General features: G+C 28.0%; 5 protein-coding genes across 11 annotated transcripts; 4 read left to right on the plus strand and 1 right to left on the minus strand.

Annotated features, from left to right (window-relative positions):
* Positions 1–350: 350 nt before the first annotated feature.
* LOC126874176 (hexamerin) lies at positions 351–4,329 on the plus strand. 2 transcript variants are annotated; one of them, XM_050635882.1, is made up of 6 exons: positions 351–757; positions 1,754–2,090; positions 2,164–2,567; positions 2,730–3,046; positions 3,195–3,547; positions 3,840–4,329. In XM_050635882.1, the coding sequence occupies exons 1-6, from the start codon at positions 467–469 to the stop codon at positions 4,241–4,243; spliced, it is 2,106 nt and encodes a 701-aa protein (XP_050491839.1). In that variant the 5' UTR covers positions 351–466; the 3' UTR covers positions 4,244–4,329. The 2 variants fall into 2 exon arrangements, with proteins under 2 accessions (XP_050491839.1, XP_050491840.1); XM_050635883.1 differs by lacking the exon at positions 351–757 and adding an exon at positions 1,073–1,604.
* Positions 4,330–5,890: 1,561 nt separating this feature from the next.
* LOC126874177 (WD repeat-containing protein 43) lies at positions 5,891–9,966 on the plus strand. Its single transcript, XM_050635884.1, has 7 exons — positions 5,891–6,146; positions 7,076–7,570; positions 7,989–8,430; positions 8,538–8,844; positions 8,948–9,192; positions 9,411–9,629; positions 9,827–9,966. Exons 1-6 carry the CDS (start codon positions 5,952–5,954, stop codon positions 9,614–9,616), a joined length of 1,890 nt encoding a protein of 629 aa, XP_050491841.1. The 5' UTR covers positions 5,891–5,951; the 3' UTR covers positions 9,617–9,629; positions 9,827–9,966.
* A 194-nt stretch (positions 9,967–10,160) lies between these two features.
* On the plus strand, positions 10,161–12,272 carry LOC126874196 (geranylgeranyl transferase type-2 subunit beta). The gene is made up of 6 exons (XM_050635948.1): positions 10,161–10,333; positions 10,606–10,710; positions 10,842–11,198; positions 11,406–11,550; positions 11,686–11,861; positions 11,962–12,272. The coding sequence occupies exons 1-6, from the start codon at positions 10,331–10,333 to the stop codon at positions 12,178–12,180; spliced, it is 1,005 nt and encodes a 334-aa protein (XP_050491905.1). The 5' UTR covers positions 10,161–10,330; the 3' UTR covers positions 12,181–12,272.
* Positions 12,273–13,019: 747 nt separating this feature from the next.
* LOC126874195 (protein-lysine N-methyltransferase EEF2KMT) lies at positions 13,020–14,984 on the minus strand. 3 transcript variants are annotated; one of them, XM_050635946.1, is made up of 7 exons: positions 14,833–14,971; positions 14,498–14,737; positions 14,273–14,416; positions 14,173–14,203; positions 14,024–14,097; positions 13,457–13,952; positions 13,020–13,385 (listed from the first exon to the last, which is right to left on the minus strand). In XM_050635946.1, the coding sequence occupies exons 2-7, from the start codon at positions 14,588–14,590 to the stop codon at positions 13,285–13,287; spliced, it is 939 nt and encodes a 312-aa protein (XP_050491903.1). In that variant the 5' UTR covers positions 14,591–14,737; positions 14,833–14,971; the 3' UTR covers positions 13,020–13,284. The 3 variants fall into 3 exon arrangements, with proteins under 3 accessions (XP_050491903.1, XP_050491902.1, XP_050491904.1); XM_050635945.1 differs by having other exon boundaries at positions 14,024–14,203; XM_050635947.1 differs by lacking the exon at positions 14,498–14,737 and having other exon boundaries at positions 14,024–14,203; positions 14,837–14,984.
* Positions 14,985–15,107: 123 nt separating this feature from the next.
* Positions 15,108–17,803, plus strand: LOC126874208 (CUE domain-containing protein 1). Of its 4 annotated transcripts, none has more exons than XM_050635971.1 (5): positions 15,108–15,250; positions 15,609–15,754; positions 15,882–16,257; positions 16,345–16,443; positions 16,535–17,803. In XM_050635971.1, the coding sequence occupies exons 2-5, from the start codon at positions 15,635–15,637 to the stop codon at positions 16,669–16,671; spliced, it is 732 nt and encodes a 243-aa protein (XP_050491928.1). In that variant the 5' UTR covers positions 15,108–15,250; positions 15,609–15,634; the 3' UTR covers positions 16,672–17,803. The 4 variants fall into 4 exon arrangements, with proteins under 4 accessions (XP_050491928.1, XP_050491926.1, XP_050491927.1 ...); XM_050635969.1 differs by having other exon boundaries at positions 15,167–15,307; XM_050635970.1 differs by having other exon boundaries at positions 15,215–15,363.
* The last annotated feature ends 32 nt before the right edge of the window (positions 17,804–17,835 follow it).

The raw sequence follows: 17,835 nt of genomic DNA on the forward strand, positions 1-17,835 counted from the left end.
AATTTCCAAAATTTCGAACAAAATCTTAACGATTTCTTCCAGACTTTCTTTTTCATTTTTTTCGAAAACCGTTCGTCGCGCGAGAAAAAGGCAGTAGAACATCAAAGACGCTCTCCTTTCATACATCTACAATTTTTGTCTGACGTGCTTTTGTTATATTATATTAGGTATGTTATATTAGAAATATATTATTACATAGGATATGTTATATTACATTATATCAGATAATCGAATAAAATCGACTTTATATGCATTTAAAAATTTAAATAATTATTTTGTCGCTTAAGGGCTCAGAGGCACGCCTTTTCTCTATCCAAACGAGCTGAAATTCTGCACAGATTATTTTTTTTATTCATTGGAACTATTCCAGTGGAGGGTGTCGCGAAAGAAATTTTCATCAAGATTAGATAAGAATTTATGTAAAATATCTAATGGAGCAATAAGTAAGAATTAATCGAGGGAGGGGATGACGGAGTATAAGAATAGCTGCGCGCTGAGCATCCGCGCTCTGGGATTCCGCGGTTTTCACTTTTCAAAAATGTTTCCACGGCTGTGGCTGCTGGGGCTACTGGCCTGCAGTTTCGTCAATGCAGAATATTACAACACGAAAATCGCTGATAAGGATTTCTTGTTGAAACAGAAGAAGGTCTACAATCTCCTCTATCACGTCAGCCAACCAGCCGAGATCAACTACACGTGGTACGAAGAGGGTCAAAAATGGGACATCGAAGCGAACATCAACTTGTACTCCAACCCGGTTAGTAATTATCAATTAAAAAAAAAATATTGGTTATTGATGATGATTGCCTTGCTAGCTACACAACGGTTAAAAATATGATAGACGCAATTCTGTTGGTTCACTGATTTTCATGTCACTTGGTATTTAAATTTGTATATTTTAGTATAACATACGTAGGATGTGATCGGAAGTGATCCTTAAGTAGCAGAGCAAGAGGGCACGAATAATAAATAATGATAAAATGTAACATACATAATGACTCACGGAAGTATTCAAACACTTGTAAAAACTTTCTATGTATACAGTATGTCCGATTTATTCGTATGCACTATACACGCTATTGTATCGTTAACTATTGAAAATACAAAAAAATGTTTCCTATGAAATTTGTTCGACCTCGGGAGGACATATTCTAATGTTATTCAATTTTCTGTAGATACGCGCATAAGGGTTGTGTGAAAAACAACTTTGTTTTTTTCTATGGAATCATATATTCTTTGATATATTAAAAAAAGAAAACGAAGTTGCTCTTCACATAACATTTACGCGTTTACCTACGGAGAATCTAATAACATCAGAATATGTTCCCTCCGAAATCAAACAAATTTCATAGGAAACATTTTTTCGTATTTTCAATAGTTCAAAAGTACATATTTTGAAATCTCATTAACAATGTAATGAGACACGGCTATCATGATTATATTGCTCATAATCACGATAGTCGTGTCTGCATATTAATTGATTACATTCTAAAACTTTTCGTGACCAAGTTTTGTTTTACATAAAAAAATAACTACAATGTCCAAATAAAAAAATCCAGCGTGGACCGCCAATGGCATTCAACGTAGTAAAATAAAATGACAAAGTAAATAAAGAACAAATTAACGATAACAATTAACGTTAACAAAATAACGAGCACATAACAAACAAATACAAATTTTTAAATAATTATTTGAACAAAAATCTAATAATATCCAACCCTGTGTGAAGTGAATATTCTTGATGAATTTTCAGGCCGCGGTAAAGGAATTCCTTTACATGTACAAGAACAGTATGCTTCCGCGAGGAGAAGTGTTCTCACTTTACTATCCATATCTCCTTAAAGAAATGGTAGCCCTGTTCAGGTTGTTTTATTATGCAAACGACTTCGAAACATTCTACAAAACAGCTCTTTGGGCAAGAAACAACATAAACGAGGGCGAATATATTATAGCCTTCTACAATGCAGTAATCAGAAGACAAGACACTAAGTTCATTCAATTGCCACCCCCATACGAAGTCTGTCCATACCTTTTCTTTAACTCGGAAGTCCTGCAAAAAAGCCATCACGCATCACTTTCTGACCTCCGTGGTAATTGTTTCTAGTTTCTTTCTTTTTATTTTCGTCGTACTATTTAACATAATTGCAAACTATTTCACTTTAGAAACAAGTGGAGAATACAAGACATACATATTCCGGGCAAACTATTCCGGTTGGTACATGAATCGTGAATACTACTTGGAAAATAAGTTGAATTACTTCATGGAAGATATCGGCTTAAATGCCTACTACTTCTTCTTCCGACAATCATTCCCATTTTGGATGTCATCCTCGGAATTTGGTTTTCAAGATTATCGCGGAGCAGAATACTTGTATGGGCATCAACAAATAATGAACAGATACTATTTAGAAAGACTTACGAATGAATTACCTAATCTCGAAGACTTTGACTGGGAGAAACCATTCTATGCTGGTTATTATCCTACTATGACATACCAAAATGGATTACCATTCCCTCAGAGACCAGAATGGAGTAACTTCCCTAGCTACAAATACAAATACATTACGGTAAGAAAAAACTAACAAGTTTGAAATGTTTAATTTTGAATTTCTTTAAAATCTCACATGTGTGTTATAAATTGCGTGTTGCGTCCGAACGATCCGTAGCACTGCATGTAGTCGATCGAGCCGCTCACCTTCCAAGGGTTAATATAATTTCACTTGTTACAGGACATCAAAGACAAAGAATCGAGAATAATGTCTGCAATTGATACTGGTTATGTATTCGGCAATGGTACTACCAAGTATTACATCTATAACGAGGATGGTTTGAACATTCTTGGAAATATAATTGAAGGCAACGAAGATTCCTTTAACCAACGATTCTATGGCAGTATTGATGCCCTTGGCAGGAAAATCCTTGGTTACAATCTAGAACCATCAAGCAAGTATAAAATCCTTCCCAGTGCCTTGGAAATCTTTTCTACTTCTTTAAGAGACCCTGCCTTCTATCGTCTCTATAAGAGAATAGTGGACCTTTATTACAGGTAATTCTAGTTTAGTTTAGTTTAGTTTGTTTTTAAACATAGTTAGCTTAATTCTAAACATTTGCTTTTATTTATTCATATTTATTTACATTGTTACATTGTAACAAAGTTACATTGTGACTTTAATTAAAAAAACGTTTATTTTTAGGTACAAAATGCATCAGACGCCATACAACAAAGATGAACTCATCTATCCTAATTTGAAAATTGAATCTTTCTCTATTGATAAACTCATTACATATTTTGAGCAATTTGATACAACAATCAGCAATGGGTTGTTTATGGATGCACAAAAAGATGACAAATTGCCATTAATTAAAATTAGACAGCCTCGTCTAAATCACAAACCATTTAATTTCCACATTACCATCAATTCTGATAAAGCAATGAAAGCAGCTATCAGAATTTTCCTTGGACCCAAATATAGTTCACACCATAAACTATATGAACTTCCAGAAAATCTTAAATACTTCTATGAAATTGACAACTGGATCCTTGACTGTAAGTTTATTCAATTTTATTTATTAGTTAATTATTAATTTGACTCCCCCTTATTTCCTTTTCTAAAAATATTCTATTATTTTCATATATTTTCAAATTAAAAGGTATTAAGTAAATACAGACTTTTTTTAGATTAACAAAGAGGTTTTATGTTTTTCAAATCATTTTTAGAAAGTCATTATAATTAATAAAATTATCTTAATTTACTATTACCCTTAATCCTTAATGTATACATTTTTGTTATGATTAATATTTAGATATATAACTAATATTCTTCACAAATTTTCAACAGTGAATGCTGGTCTGAACAAAATTACACGTAATAGTCAGGAATGCTTCTTTACAATCAATGACCAAGAACCAAGTGAAGTTTTCTATAGCAAACTCGAAGCATCTCTCTATAGTGACAAAACATTCAATTACTATGAAAGAGTCTTTGGATTCCCAGAAAGACTGTTATTACCAAAGGGTAAAAAAGAAGGGATGCCATTCCAACTGTTCTTATATGTTAGCCCAGTTTCTACGGAATACCAATTCACTTCTAGAATATGGGGTGATTATAAATTTGACAACAGACCATTTGGTTTTCCACTAGATAAACCTCTTGATAATTTCAACTATGATGGACCTAACATGTTATTCAAAGACATTCTTATTTATCACAAGGAGGAATTCGACATAAACATTACTTATTAATAACTTTCTCTTTCTCTTGTATCTCTCACATTTATTTTTATAATATTCATAATTTTGCAATAAACGTTACTTTCTTTATCTTCCAATACGTTTTATTTTATTCTTCTTTTCATATATTTGGATACTCCTAAAAACTAATATTCTACATTTAATATTAAAGTAATCACAAATTTTTAAGTGATGTCATATGGAAGAAAAAAATATATTGAATAATGTTTTGGAATTTATATAAACGTTGTCAGATCATTTGCTAATTAAACTAAGAGAAATAGTTAGATTTATATTGCTTTTTAGAAAAATATAACAAAAATAAAATAATTCAATTAAACTCAAATTCTAAAAAAAAATCGATAGTAGAGCCGTAGGTTATGTTATTAAAATAGTTATTAAGGTTATAAGTTAACTTATTAATGTATGATGTACATAATTACATAAAAATTATAGATTAAAATTATAGATCATGTTATTTCAAGATTATGTTAAGATATGTCGTATACAAAGTTCCAGCAATTCCTAGAAATTTTGATGGTGGGGGATGTAGCATTTAAAATTTTCTTACTACTCGCATAGTGGTTATATTTCAACTTGAAACATGTGGGAATATTTTTTATCTAAAAAAAATTCTCCCAACACGTAATACATATGTGGTTGTATTAATACATAAGACGCAAAGTGTTTAAAATTTTTTAAAGCAAGTTTTTAAGCACAAATTGAAATTAGGTATATAAGGGAAACCGAATAATTGTGTACTTCGTAGCTAACTTTACTTTGTAGTAGTTGAATAGCTGGTTAGTTCATATCTACTATTCTATTCGATAGAAAAGTATAAAAATGACAACATTGTGCAATAATGAAACTATTGTAAGTTGCCTAGGAAAGAGGAATTAATTGTTTATTACATTTTTGGGCGATGAAACATATAAAGCAGTATTAGAAATAATACAAAATGTCAGATTATAATAATTTGTTAACAAAAAACAAAGAAAATAAATAAATTTCTACTGTTGACAAAATCTTAACTGCTCTTCGCCCTTGCTCTTGACTTTTGAGACTTCCGGTCTTCTTTGTTGATGTCTTCTCAGGGACAAATCTGCCTCAGCTTTAACGGAAAGCTCTCCTTAGGATGCTCCTAGAATCACTGAAGGAATGAAAACATAATCGCGATAGCAACCAATTAGCTCACATTATTTGCTATATAATTCATAATTGTATCATATAATATAATACAATTAGTAATTATATGTCAAATAAAAATGATTTCCCGGGTCTCACCACATGAAACTTATATGTATTAGCAAAGAGGAATTTCCTCTCCAGTATTACAAAATAAAAATTTTATAAGCTATACATCAATTAATAGCAAAGTAAACAATGATAAATTACTTTCAATTAAATTAATTTCTCTTTTCATGATAGTTTCGCTATCAATTTTCCAAGACTATTCTAAACTACTAATTATGAACATTCTCCAGAAGAATTTAAGTTACTTAAGTTTAAGGTAGAAACTTTAAGCTTAAATACATAGATTCTTGTATATGCTAAGTTCCAACCAAAAAGGACAGATCCCTAATTTTATAGGTTCTTGTACATGTTAATGTCAATTAAACTCAGCACTTGGCCGCATGGTGCAGCACCTGTACTGTGAAACAACTGAAACTACGGGCGTGAGCACTCTCATTTCCACTCTGGTAGTAGCAATAGTTCAAAAATGGTGACTACCGCTAATTACGCTTTTTCTTCCGACGGTGAATATTTTGCACATTGCGGTAATGATGGAAAATTAAAAATTTGGGATACTGGCACTGGCCGTTTGAAACAAGAATATGTTTCTAATTCTCATCTTTCTTCACCATGTTGTGTTTTGGCTTGGCTTTACGTCAGTTCTCGAACAACAAATACATCGGTAAACCATGTGCTCCTTTACTCTATATTCGTACAAATGTTAGATTTTCTTATTCTTTCGTAGATTTATTCTGTATATTATGATAAAATAAAACTTTTTCCGAACTCAACCTATCTTTTAAGTCATATCATGAATCATGAATGTTTATAATCTTTAATTAATCATACTTCACAGCACTTTTAGAGGTTATGCTTTCCATGCGTTTCGCAATTTTTTACAAATTTTATACCAAAATAAACACTGAAATGAGACTTTCACAAAAGTATTTTAAGTTATGAATATCTTTTATTTCATGAATTTTTCCTTTTCACTTGCCTTTATTATTAAGTTATATTTCTTTAATTAAATGGTATTTGAGGTTATAATCTTTGTTCATTTCTTTATTACATTTATATCAGAATACGCAATAAATTTATTATTGTTCTCATAATATTTTACTATATATTGTGTAGATGTAATATCTTTATTTATAAAGGTATTTTGTTTTGTAATATAAACGAAATATTAAATAAATCATTTTTAAGATCTTTGTGTTATAATTGTACATAGTATAAATGTTTATGTTATTGTAAAATTTCAATTTCTTGAGTATAACAGTATGATATAAAAATTTAAAATAGATTGATACCATTCCTTTTTCAATCAACTTTGGATATTAGAAATATACGTTACTTCATAAGTTATTAAATATTAATGAATAGTATGAGAACCAAATTATAGTATATTTAATGTAATAGTATATTTACTTATAGATTAATAGTATATTTAACATAAGATAAATTGGTATAATTAGTACTAGTTATCAAATAAAAAACATAGAATATTTTACAATAATACTAATTTATTTTAATTTATAATAATAAAATTAATTTGATTAATAAAGTCTTTTGAGTATATAATTGAAAATAGTTATTTTATTTTATTTTTAGCCTTCACCATGGAAAAAACGCAGAAAGAAATCAATTTCAGAAGAATCCAATCAAAAGGGCATTGTTGCCATGGGTTCAACAAATGGAAGAGTCACACTTTATGATACAACAACTTCCTTAGTTACTGCACAATTAAATGGTCATTCTGGTAATGTTACTGCAGTGACTTGGTCTGAAAATGTTGGTTTATTTTCTGCAGCAAATGATCACCACATTATTCAGTGGAATTTGCAAGAAAATGGTGTAAGATGTAAATGGAAATCAGGCAAAGGAAAAACTGTATCATTAGCAGTTTCACCAGATGGAAAGAGTTTGTTATCAGGAGAAAGGGTTATTAAATGGTGGAATCTAGATACTAAGCAGTTAGTAAGGACATTCACAGGCCATGCTAATGAAGTGTCATGTCTTCATACTGTTCAAATGACATCTGGTAACAATTATGTTATCAGTGGTGCTTGTGGGGATGGTTACCTGAATGTTTGGGCATTGGATGAAGTAAGATGCATTTTTTAAACTTCTTATTTTCATTAATTTTTTTTAATATGCTGTACTTATTAACCATAACACATTATTATATGAGAATTGACAATTCTTTATAAAGGTATACATTTTCTGACCTTTCCCTGCATTATAAGGAGAGTATGCTAAGAAAGAATCATTTAATCATTTGACAATTTGTGGTGCATTGGTAACTTCCCCATATACTTAAATAAAAAAAATTATTGTTAACAATATAAAATATAAATCTAGTTAATTTTTAAAAAGTTCTGATAATGGACTTTAAATATGATTTTATTAGAGCTCCCAAATTAATTTCTAGAAAAAGAGAAGTATTATATGTGTCCTTTTCAAAATTTTATTCAGTTTTAATTAAATATACAATTATATCTACTAATTAAGAAAATATTTTCAGCAAAGAAATGAAAGAACTGCTGTGGCAAGTTTAGCTTTGCAAGATGATCCAATAAGTGTTTCTACACACATTTCTGAAAACTTTCAAGTGATAGTGTTAGTAGTAACAAGGTCTGGCCAAGCACATCTATTTCAATACCAACCAAATGGTCGGTCAAAACCTTTGAAGCCAAGTTTAAATATTGCAGTCGCTTCTGATATAAGCCAAAAAGATAGTGTTCAACAAATTTCTATCTTAAATGGAATATTGACAGAAGATGAAAAATTATTATTAGCATATGGAACATACCTTAATCCTATATTTGAAAAAGTGACACCAGATTTTTCTGATAAAGTACAGTATCTAGTACGTTCAGAATATAAAAAAAGCAAAGACAGAAAAGAAGAAATTTCTAAAGTGAAGTCCACTATAATTGAAGATGATGTTGAATATCTTACACCAGGTATTCATCTTTGATATTTAAACAGAGCAACATTTATACACAACAGTAAATCAATTATTTTGTATTTTCAACAAATTTGTAATTTAATTTTGATTTATCTGTTGTAGGAATAATTGAAACTACACAAAAAAAGATTAGAAGCAGTGGTGGGTCACAATTATTATTAAAAGATAGATTGGAAAACTTGAGCTTAAGTGCTGAAAGCAATCCTACAGGCAAAATCACGAGCACGGGTAATAGTAGAGCACAACTTTTGGTACAAGGCTTAAATAGTAAAGATAAAGCTATTTTGAACAACATTTTTCTCACGAAAAATGAGACTATTATTAGGAATACTATTGCCAAGTTACCAATTCAAGCAATTGGTCCTCTTCTTAAAGAACTTACCATCCTACTGCAGGGTAAAACATACACGTAAGATTATCAAACGTTAACTAATTTTTGTAGTATATTTAAAATCATTAACTATAGAAGCCTAAAAATCGTGCTTAATTTTTATTAATTGATTATATTATAGAAGCAAAATTGCTGTACGATGGTTGGAAGCATTATTAACAACTCACGCGGGACATTTATTATCACAAGCAGACCTTGTAGAATTATTTGGGCCAATTTTAAGTTTAATGGATGCTAAACTAACTCTTTTAACAGAGCTCTCGAAACTTAAGGGTCGAGTATCTCTTATCACTGGTCAAATTTCTCAAACAATGGAAGAGCACGACAAAGACATTAGCGAAAACTGCCTTGTCTACCAAGATACAGGTTTGTATCTATAAAAATATTATTTTGTTGCAATCGATGTTTTAAAACTATTTTTCAAAATACAATTTATAAATTAAAATAAGTTTTGGACAAAATCTTTTTTTGTATAAAAATTAATAATACATAATTTCCCGTCTTATTTGATATATTATACTATTTTTACCATTTATAGTATTTATTTAAACCTGAAATTAATAAACATAAATAAATATAAATAGATTCATCAGATGAAGATGGTGGAGTTGAAGATGAAGATTTGGAAAGCGAATCAGATGAAAAATGGGAAGAAATGTCAAATCAAGAGGACAATGAAGATGAACAAGAAGATCAAGGTGATCAAGAACAGGAGAATGATGAGGATGTCACAAGTACGAATTCTAATTATGATAATGTTGATGATGATGAAGAATTTGTATCCAGCTGAATATTAATTTGAGGTAAAATAAAAAACGAAATTATAAAAAATTATTGGTTTTAAATTACGATTAAATATTTTGCCGTTTACATGAATTAATTTAAATGCTTCACTAAATTATTTTATTACAATATTATATCAGAATCACTATTTGAAAAATTAGTATAGGTCAGTTTACCACACAATGACATTACTAAATTCAGTTCTTGTTTGTTTTAGTGAACATTGGAGTTCCTGAATGTAATGAATATGGCGAAAAAGAAAAAACAATTGAAATATTGAAATTGTTAAATAAATGTCGTTTTTCTACAAAAACTATTCAAATTATTAAATATATATTATCTATTCTAAATGAGAAATTATTTCATACTTCTGATTTTAAGTTAAAAATAAACAATAAGTATTTACTTAAAAATAAACAAACCTTTTTAAAAGGAAAATAGAAATAACTACAACTTCAATGTTATTACTTTACGTAAACTTATTATAATCTTTTATCTTTTCTCTTTTTAAAATTTTTTTTGAAAATCCGCGCCTTTTTGTTATCACTAAGAATTTCTATTTTGAGGTTAGGCCGAAAATGAAGCTATTCTTCAACGAAGGATGAGGTATATTTTTATCAGAGGTGTAAGAAGTGTAAAAAGTTTTTATAAATTGACTTAAATGAATGAAAATTAATAAAACATAGTAATTTACATACTTCTTAAAAAAGAACTTTGTAACATGGTGAGTGGACGAAGAGTTTAATACAAATTATTTATTCTGGGTTAAAACATTAATTCTGTCTTAGGTTAATTTATCCTTTTTTTGCGTATTATATTATTACAATGATTTTATTTTATAGATTTTTTTATTAAATAGAATATGGTTTATACAGTTCCTAGAATAAGTTTTTACAAAAAAACTTAGAATAAAATAGGATACTATTTATACAAATATAAATTTATTACTATTTTCATCATACATGCTCTAACAATGTTTTTTAATTTATGCTTTAGCCAGTGCTAAAACATGACATCGAACTTCCAGCTTCAGTTCCTGAATTACTATTGGAAAAGCATGCAAACTTTTTACTTTCTTATGGCACTGATAAAGATGAATATGTAAGTATATTATAATATTATTTTAAATTTTATGTATTATATTTTTTATATTATAAGTAGTATAAGGATTACTTGCATATATATAATTAAATTAGGTTTAATGTACAATTAATGGAAATAATAAATTTTAGATGTATTGTATGACAGAACATATGAGAATGTCTGGAATGTACTGGGGTTTAACAGCACTGGATCTTATGGGTAAACTTGAAGAGACAAATCGAAATGAGGTACTAGAATTTATTGCTCAATGTCAAACAGACAGTGGTGGCATAGCTGCAAGTTTACAACATGATCCACATATTCTTTACACTTTGAGTGCAGTACAAATACTTTGTATCTATAATGCATTAGATACTATTGACATAGAAAGAGTTGTAAAATATGTAAAGGAAAGACAACAACCAGATGGAAGTTTCACAGGTGATATCTGGGGTGAAGTTGATACAAGATTTTCTTTTTGTGCTGTGGCAACTTTATCACTTTTGGTAAATAAACATAGTAATAAGAGATTTAATCTATTGATAGATATTAGACAGATGTTGACAGATATTAAATCTGTGCAAAAATGTATTAAATTATATCTATATTTCTGTTTTTGTATATTTTTTTATGATAATAGAATAATATAATACTTAAAGTTACAAAAATAGTAAGCTTATGAATTAACTTAGACTATAATAATATTATTTTAGAATCGACTGGATGCAATAGATGTTGATAAGGCAGTTGAATTTGTGATGAAATGTATGAATTTTGATGGTGGATTTGGATCAAAACCTGGAGCTGAAAGTCATGCTGGTATGATTTATTGCTCCATAGGGCTTTTATCAATAACTGGTAATTTTTATTTTATTTTTAATTATTCTTCAGCTAGTATATAACAAAATCAATATAATAAAATAAAAAGAAAGAGAAAAAATATATACAATTCTTTTTACAAATTAAATAACATAAAGTGTTAAATATTGCCAGGTAATCTTCATTTAGTAGATGCAGATCAATTAAGTTGGTGGCTTTGTGAAAGACAACTTCCATCTGGGGGTTTAAATGGTAGACCAGAAAAGTTACCTGATGTTTGTTATTCTTGGTGGGTCCTTTCTGCACTAACAATTTTAGGACGCCTTCATTGGGTTGATAAAGAACAATTGGTATGTATTTCTTCAAAAAAGTTAAAGAATGCAAAAAATACTAATATTATATTAAAAATGGACGAAGTTAATCAAATTTTATTACAACATTAATTTACAGGTAAAATTTGTACTGGCATGTCAAGATACAGAATCAGGAGGATTTAGTGATCGTCCAGGAGATATTGCTGATCCTTTTCATACTCTTTTTGGCTTAACTGCACTCTCCCTTTTAAATACTGATTATCCTCTGAAAAAGATCAATCCGACATATTGCATGCCTGAATATGTAATTCAAAGGTTACATTTGAAACCAGCAAGACTCGACCAAAGTAATTGACAATTAATTACTAAAAATTAGCTTTTTACTAAACCTAAATATTTATGAAATAATGCAACAGAAGAAAATATAATGTTAATCTTTTGCAACAACTGTTTTATTTATTGCTTTATTTAAGGAACACAATATCGTTTACTTCAATTTACTAGCATATTATTATATATATGTATATTGTTACATATTATTATAAAATGTATATTATTAATGATAAAGATTGATTATACATATAATACGTATAATAATATATAACAAATATGATAATATAAATAATATAAATAAAACTATAATTTATTAATACAATTTAATATGAGTAAAGAAAAAGATTAAAAATTAATAAGAATATATATTGCTTTTGCTCTTAATGATTCGATAAGGATGTTGCACTAGAAAACTATATCCATAATAATATTTATTATGGCGTGAGGTTTTTGAGAGATAGTCGCAATAACATATGGTAGTAAATCGGTGACCAAAAAGGAGCTATTAAAAAAAGAAGCACATACTATTGATACAAACATAAATAACTTTCATTTCATATAAGTCCCTCATTATTTTTCATTCAAATGTAAAGCAATGGTTATTGGCAATTATATTCATATTTATATAAATCTTTACGTTATATATTTTTCAGGTTTTAATTTACATTTAAAATTGTGTTGAAGTCAATACATGACAATTCTCGCAATCTTTTTATGAGTATTTTAAATGTTGTAAATTAAATATATCATTCCATTCAATAAAACAGGATTTGTACAATTTTTTTGTGAATCTGAGTGACACTGAGAGAAAATCTCTCTGGTAAGTAGAAGAAATAAATAAAGATATCTGCTTGATATTAGTAAGTTTACAAATAAATAATTTTTATTATATAATTTCCATTGAAATATAAATAATTACTGTATACATTTTTCCCTGTTGTTGAAGTATATTTAAATACATTTATAGTAAATATTCTTTATTTACAAATGTAAATATATAAAACAAGTATTAAGTAAAATTTACTATATAATAGGTATTCAACAAATTGCCTTTGAAATCCAGTAAGTCATTTTAAAATAATTATTGTTAAAAACATTATATCAATAAAAATTTATTATCTTAAGTTTATCGATGAAAAATCTTTAATATTTTAACAGGTTCACTTGCTGACTTTTGGTGTACCGTTTGCTGTGGTATATATTTTGTAAAAAGGAGATCATAACATGCTAAAAAAAAGAATATTAATTTTTAATATGTATTTGGTAGAAAATATAATATCTAAGAGTAAAAAATATACCTAATTGATGTAGAAACCGTAAAACAGTGTCTTTATTGCGAATTGTTACTGCAATAATTGCACATCTATTAGGATAAGATAAAAATCCTTTTAATCCCGTTACTAATCCTAAAAATGAATCGGTATCATATAAAATATCAGCTCCAATTATTATATCTGGTAAGACCCATTGTTCATTCACATATTTATTAATATCTTCCCATCTTAGCTCTTCTATTTTAACATCTGTATAATTACACCTTAATTGCGATTTAAATCTATCATATTTTAGTGCTGATTCTATTTTCCTTTCATTACATACTAAATTAAGTTGAATGTTTTCAAAAGCCATTTCAAGAACAATTTTATGACAATCTGTAAATATATATTGTTTAGGAAAACAAGTCTTAATAATGGATAATCCTGTTAAGCCAACACCACAACCAAGTTCTAAAATAACTTTTCCAAAGAATTTTTCTTTATTTCCTAAGCACCATTTACTTAACTCAATGGCTCCCTGCAAATTATGAATGATATTATAACTGGAAATTCGAAAAATCATATTGTACAATCATAGTTTCCAAATACCTGCCAACTACACAATCCTGTTGTACCTTCTGATATAATACTCGTGCTTTCTTTTATACTAATGCAATTATCTTCTATTAAAAAATGCCGATAGTGAGTAGATTCTTCTATAGTGGAAGATATTAAATTACAATATGTTGTATAAATACCGTCATAAATTTCACCACCTTCGTCTTCAATCTAGATTACAAAAATTAAATCTTTAACTCTAGAAATGAATTTATTTTATAAATATTAATTTATTTATACCTTTTTCATAAGCCATTTTAAAAATGCTCTCTGATAAGATCGTTTAATTGGATATTTTTTAATTAAGTCACTATTTACTGTTCTTTCCAAGATCTCCTGTTGCTTTTTTGAATTAACTAAACAATTAATATTTTCTTCTGAATTCTGCAAATTTTAAAATAGAAATGTGAAATTTCTATAAATCTTTGAAAGATTATTTATAGATTGATTGTAAAATTTACATACAAGAATGTCTATTGTATTTATTGGTGTACAATTTAGGAAATGTTTAATTAAACTATCCATGTTAAACGAGTTACAATTCATTTTATTGTCCATGTCTCAAACATGAATTAATAAAATTTTATATTTATTTATATCAATAATATTTTATTAATTTTTCACACATAATTTTAAATTATGATGCTTCATAAATAAGATAAAATAACACAAAAACAATTATTTTGTCATAAATATTTTCTGAAACTAAAAGATATATGTGTTCGAAATGATTTTTGCTCTTAATATAATAATTTTTATTCAATTAACAACATATGGAAGAGAACTTGTGAAAACATTACCTACCTTTTTATTTTGAAATATTAAACTTCAGAGTTGTAACATACCCACATGTATGAATATGCATTCGGTTTTATTATATGAATATATATGTGAATCACGGTTCAGATCTATTTATAATTTATATGACCCTGATCGGACCATTCGTTCAAAAATTCAATCAACTTAACCTAAAAATGCAAAAAGTTACTATCCCTTACTTCTATATAAATAATATTTCATTCGTTCGTTTCTGCAATTATTTATATTTATTATATAAAAATAGTTAATATTAAATATTTCGTGTTGGAATAAAATGAAAAAATATTACATAAATTGTCCAGAATACACCAATAAAAATCAAGTTCGATTCACTAGATAAATCGTGATACCGTTCTGTGGTTTCGCAATTCTGGAATAGGTTTACTTTTCATAAGAAAGGTCTCACTCACCAAATTTTTGACAGTTGGTCACCTTCCTTGCATGCGTAATGACAGGGTACAGTCTTGTCTCGGTTTTCAATTATGTGCATGGATATTTCGTATAACTCAATGGTGCATAACTAATTATAACACAAAGGCAAAATAAGATGCAATTAATTTCCCCAAACAAATAACATGACATTCACGTAATAATCAGAAACCGATATCCCTCGTTATGAATGACGATTTGTCTATTCATGTTTTCGGAACGTTTTAGATTTATCGAATCTTCAAAGTAAAATTAAATAACGTCATATTACGAAATCTTTGTTGAAAACTTCCTAACTGTAACTAATTAAGCTAATTGTTTCACTTAGATTAACAATTCTACAATCACCACATAATGGCCTCTGCTATGGAACAGCAACAGCAGCAACAACAACAACAAACAACTTTAGAATTTTATCAAGCAATGGCTGATTTCAAAAACATGTTTCCACAAATGGATGATGATGTGATTGAGGTAAATTCATTTAATAAATGTATTAAATTACATTATGTAACTGGAAACTGTCTTCAGTCTAAATGTATGTTCTGAAATGATGCATAATGATGCATAATAAATGAAGAAATTATTTCAAAACTTTTAGGCTGTGTTAAGATCTAACCAAGGTGCCGTAGATACAACAATTGATCAGTTGCTTACTATGAGTACAGATAATGAAAATGAAAAAATTAGAAGTGAATTAGAGCAAAATGAAAAATCACCAAGTACTTCTAAGTCACAGAAAGCAGAGTCAACAATATCCTTAAAAAGTATACGTAAATGGCAACCTGCTTTATTAGGTCCATTACCAGATACATTCCTTCGGCTTCCTCAACAAGTTTGTGAAGATAGTTTAGATTCTTCCTGTTTACAAGAAAATTCGATGTTAGAAGATGAAAGAATTGCTATATTTCTTCAAAATGAAGAATTTATGGCTGAACTACGTTGGAATGAAGACTTTTTGTCAACTTTAGAAAATGGTTTGTAATATGCAGTTGTAATTTTTATAGTGCAAACAATGTGGAAAAGACATAAAATTCCAATTATTTACATTATCTTTATCATAGATACAAAAATTCAAGGAACAAGCCTTGAAAAGTGTGGCAATCAAATTGGTCATGATGATGAAGATCTTTTTAAAGAAAGACTAAAAAATATGGGCAAAGGTATTTTTGGCAATTGTATATTATTATAATATAACGAATGTAAAAATTATAGAATTTATGTTTTACTTTTATTATTTTAATTATATTCTAGTATCTCGACGTAAGTTTGCACAACTTACTAAAGTATTTACACGCAGTAAAAAACGAGGGGGTAGACAGTTATTACCCCCAACAGCTTCCTGTGACGATTTATTGGACCCAGAGGAGTCGTCTAGATTTCAATCTTAGAAATTATAACACTTCCTTCATTCTACCAGAAAAAACAATTTTTCAGTAATTGGTACTTACAGCAATTTATCCAATCCGGAAATGAGAAAGAGGCATATCTGTATTAATATGAATAATTGAATGGCAAATTGCAAAGAAAATTTAGATGGAAATAGTTTTATTAATGCGGATCATTTAAATTAGAAAACAATTAGTAAGACTCATATTCTATGCAGTTTAATTAACATGATATTATTAAGTTGCTTGAATAACTGTTTAATTCAAGAGCACAGAAAGATCAAAAGATAAAATGTAGGAATAATAGCCCTAAATATTATCTAAGAAAAAATTGCAAAACTACAAAATATTTCGTATTTTAATAATGTACTGTGAACCAGTACACATTCTAGATAGTAACAGTACAATAATTACAACAGTCATACTGTTAAAATAAGGATCTGTCGAATGTTGTTATAAATATTTTCTTTCTTTTTTTTAACATGACATTGTGAAGTTTTACAAACAATGTATTTACAGATAGTTGATATTATTTATGTATATTATTTATATTTGATTGTTGACAATGATTTAGAATGTGTAGTTGTTTTTTCTACAAAATTTTGTTGTAGTTTATATTTATTTAAAAAAAAGTTTGTATAGTTATTGGTAAACATTGTTAAAATATAAAATAAATTATATTTATAGGTATCAAATGAATTATAGTAAAAAATTTCTATCCATAATGTTAAAGTAAACATTTAAAGAAAGAGCATTTTAGAATTGGCGAATTTTTGACTTCATATTTGATTTTTACGTGATTTTTTGCTGATATAAAAATAGATTTCTTTTTATATTGCTATGCGGATTAATAATGATGCTTTCATATTTATAATTACATTTTTGAGAAACTCCTATCTATTTAGAGTTGTAAGTGTAATAAATTCTAGTCTGTTCATCTAGCCATACTACTTATTGAGTAATAAATATCAAGGATTGCAATTATACATATATATATGTTGGTGTAGAAGACGTTTATATATATAAATGAGTGTAATTAAACACGGTATGTGCCACAGGCATAAATATAAGCTTAAGAATACCGAACCTAACTATTTAAAAATAAATTACGTAATTTTTAGTGTCTCTTTAATAAGTTAAGATTCATTTGACATATTATCCTGTATT

The sequence above is a fragment of the Bombus huntii genome, chromosome 16 (genome assembly GCF_024542735.1).
Source record: "Bombus huntii isolate Logan2020A chromosome 16, iyBomHunt1.1, whole genome shotgun sequence".
Classification (NCBI taxonomy): Eukaryota; Metazoa; Arthropoda; class Insecta; order Hymenoptera; family Apidae; genus Bombus; species Bombus huntii.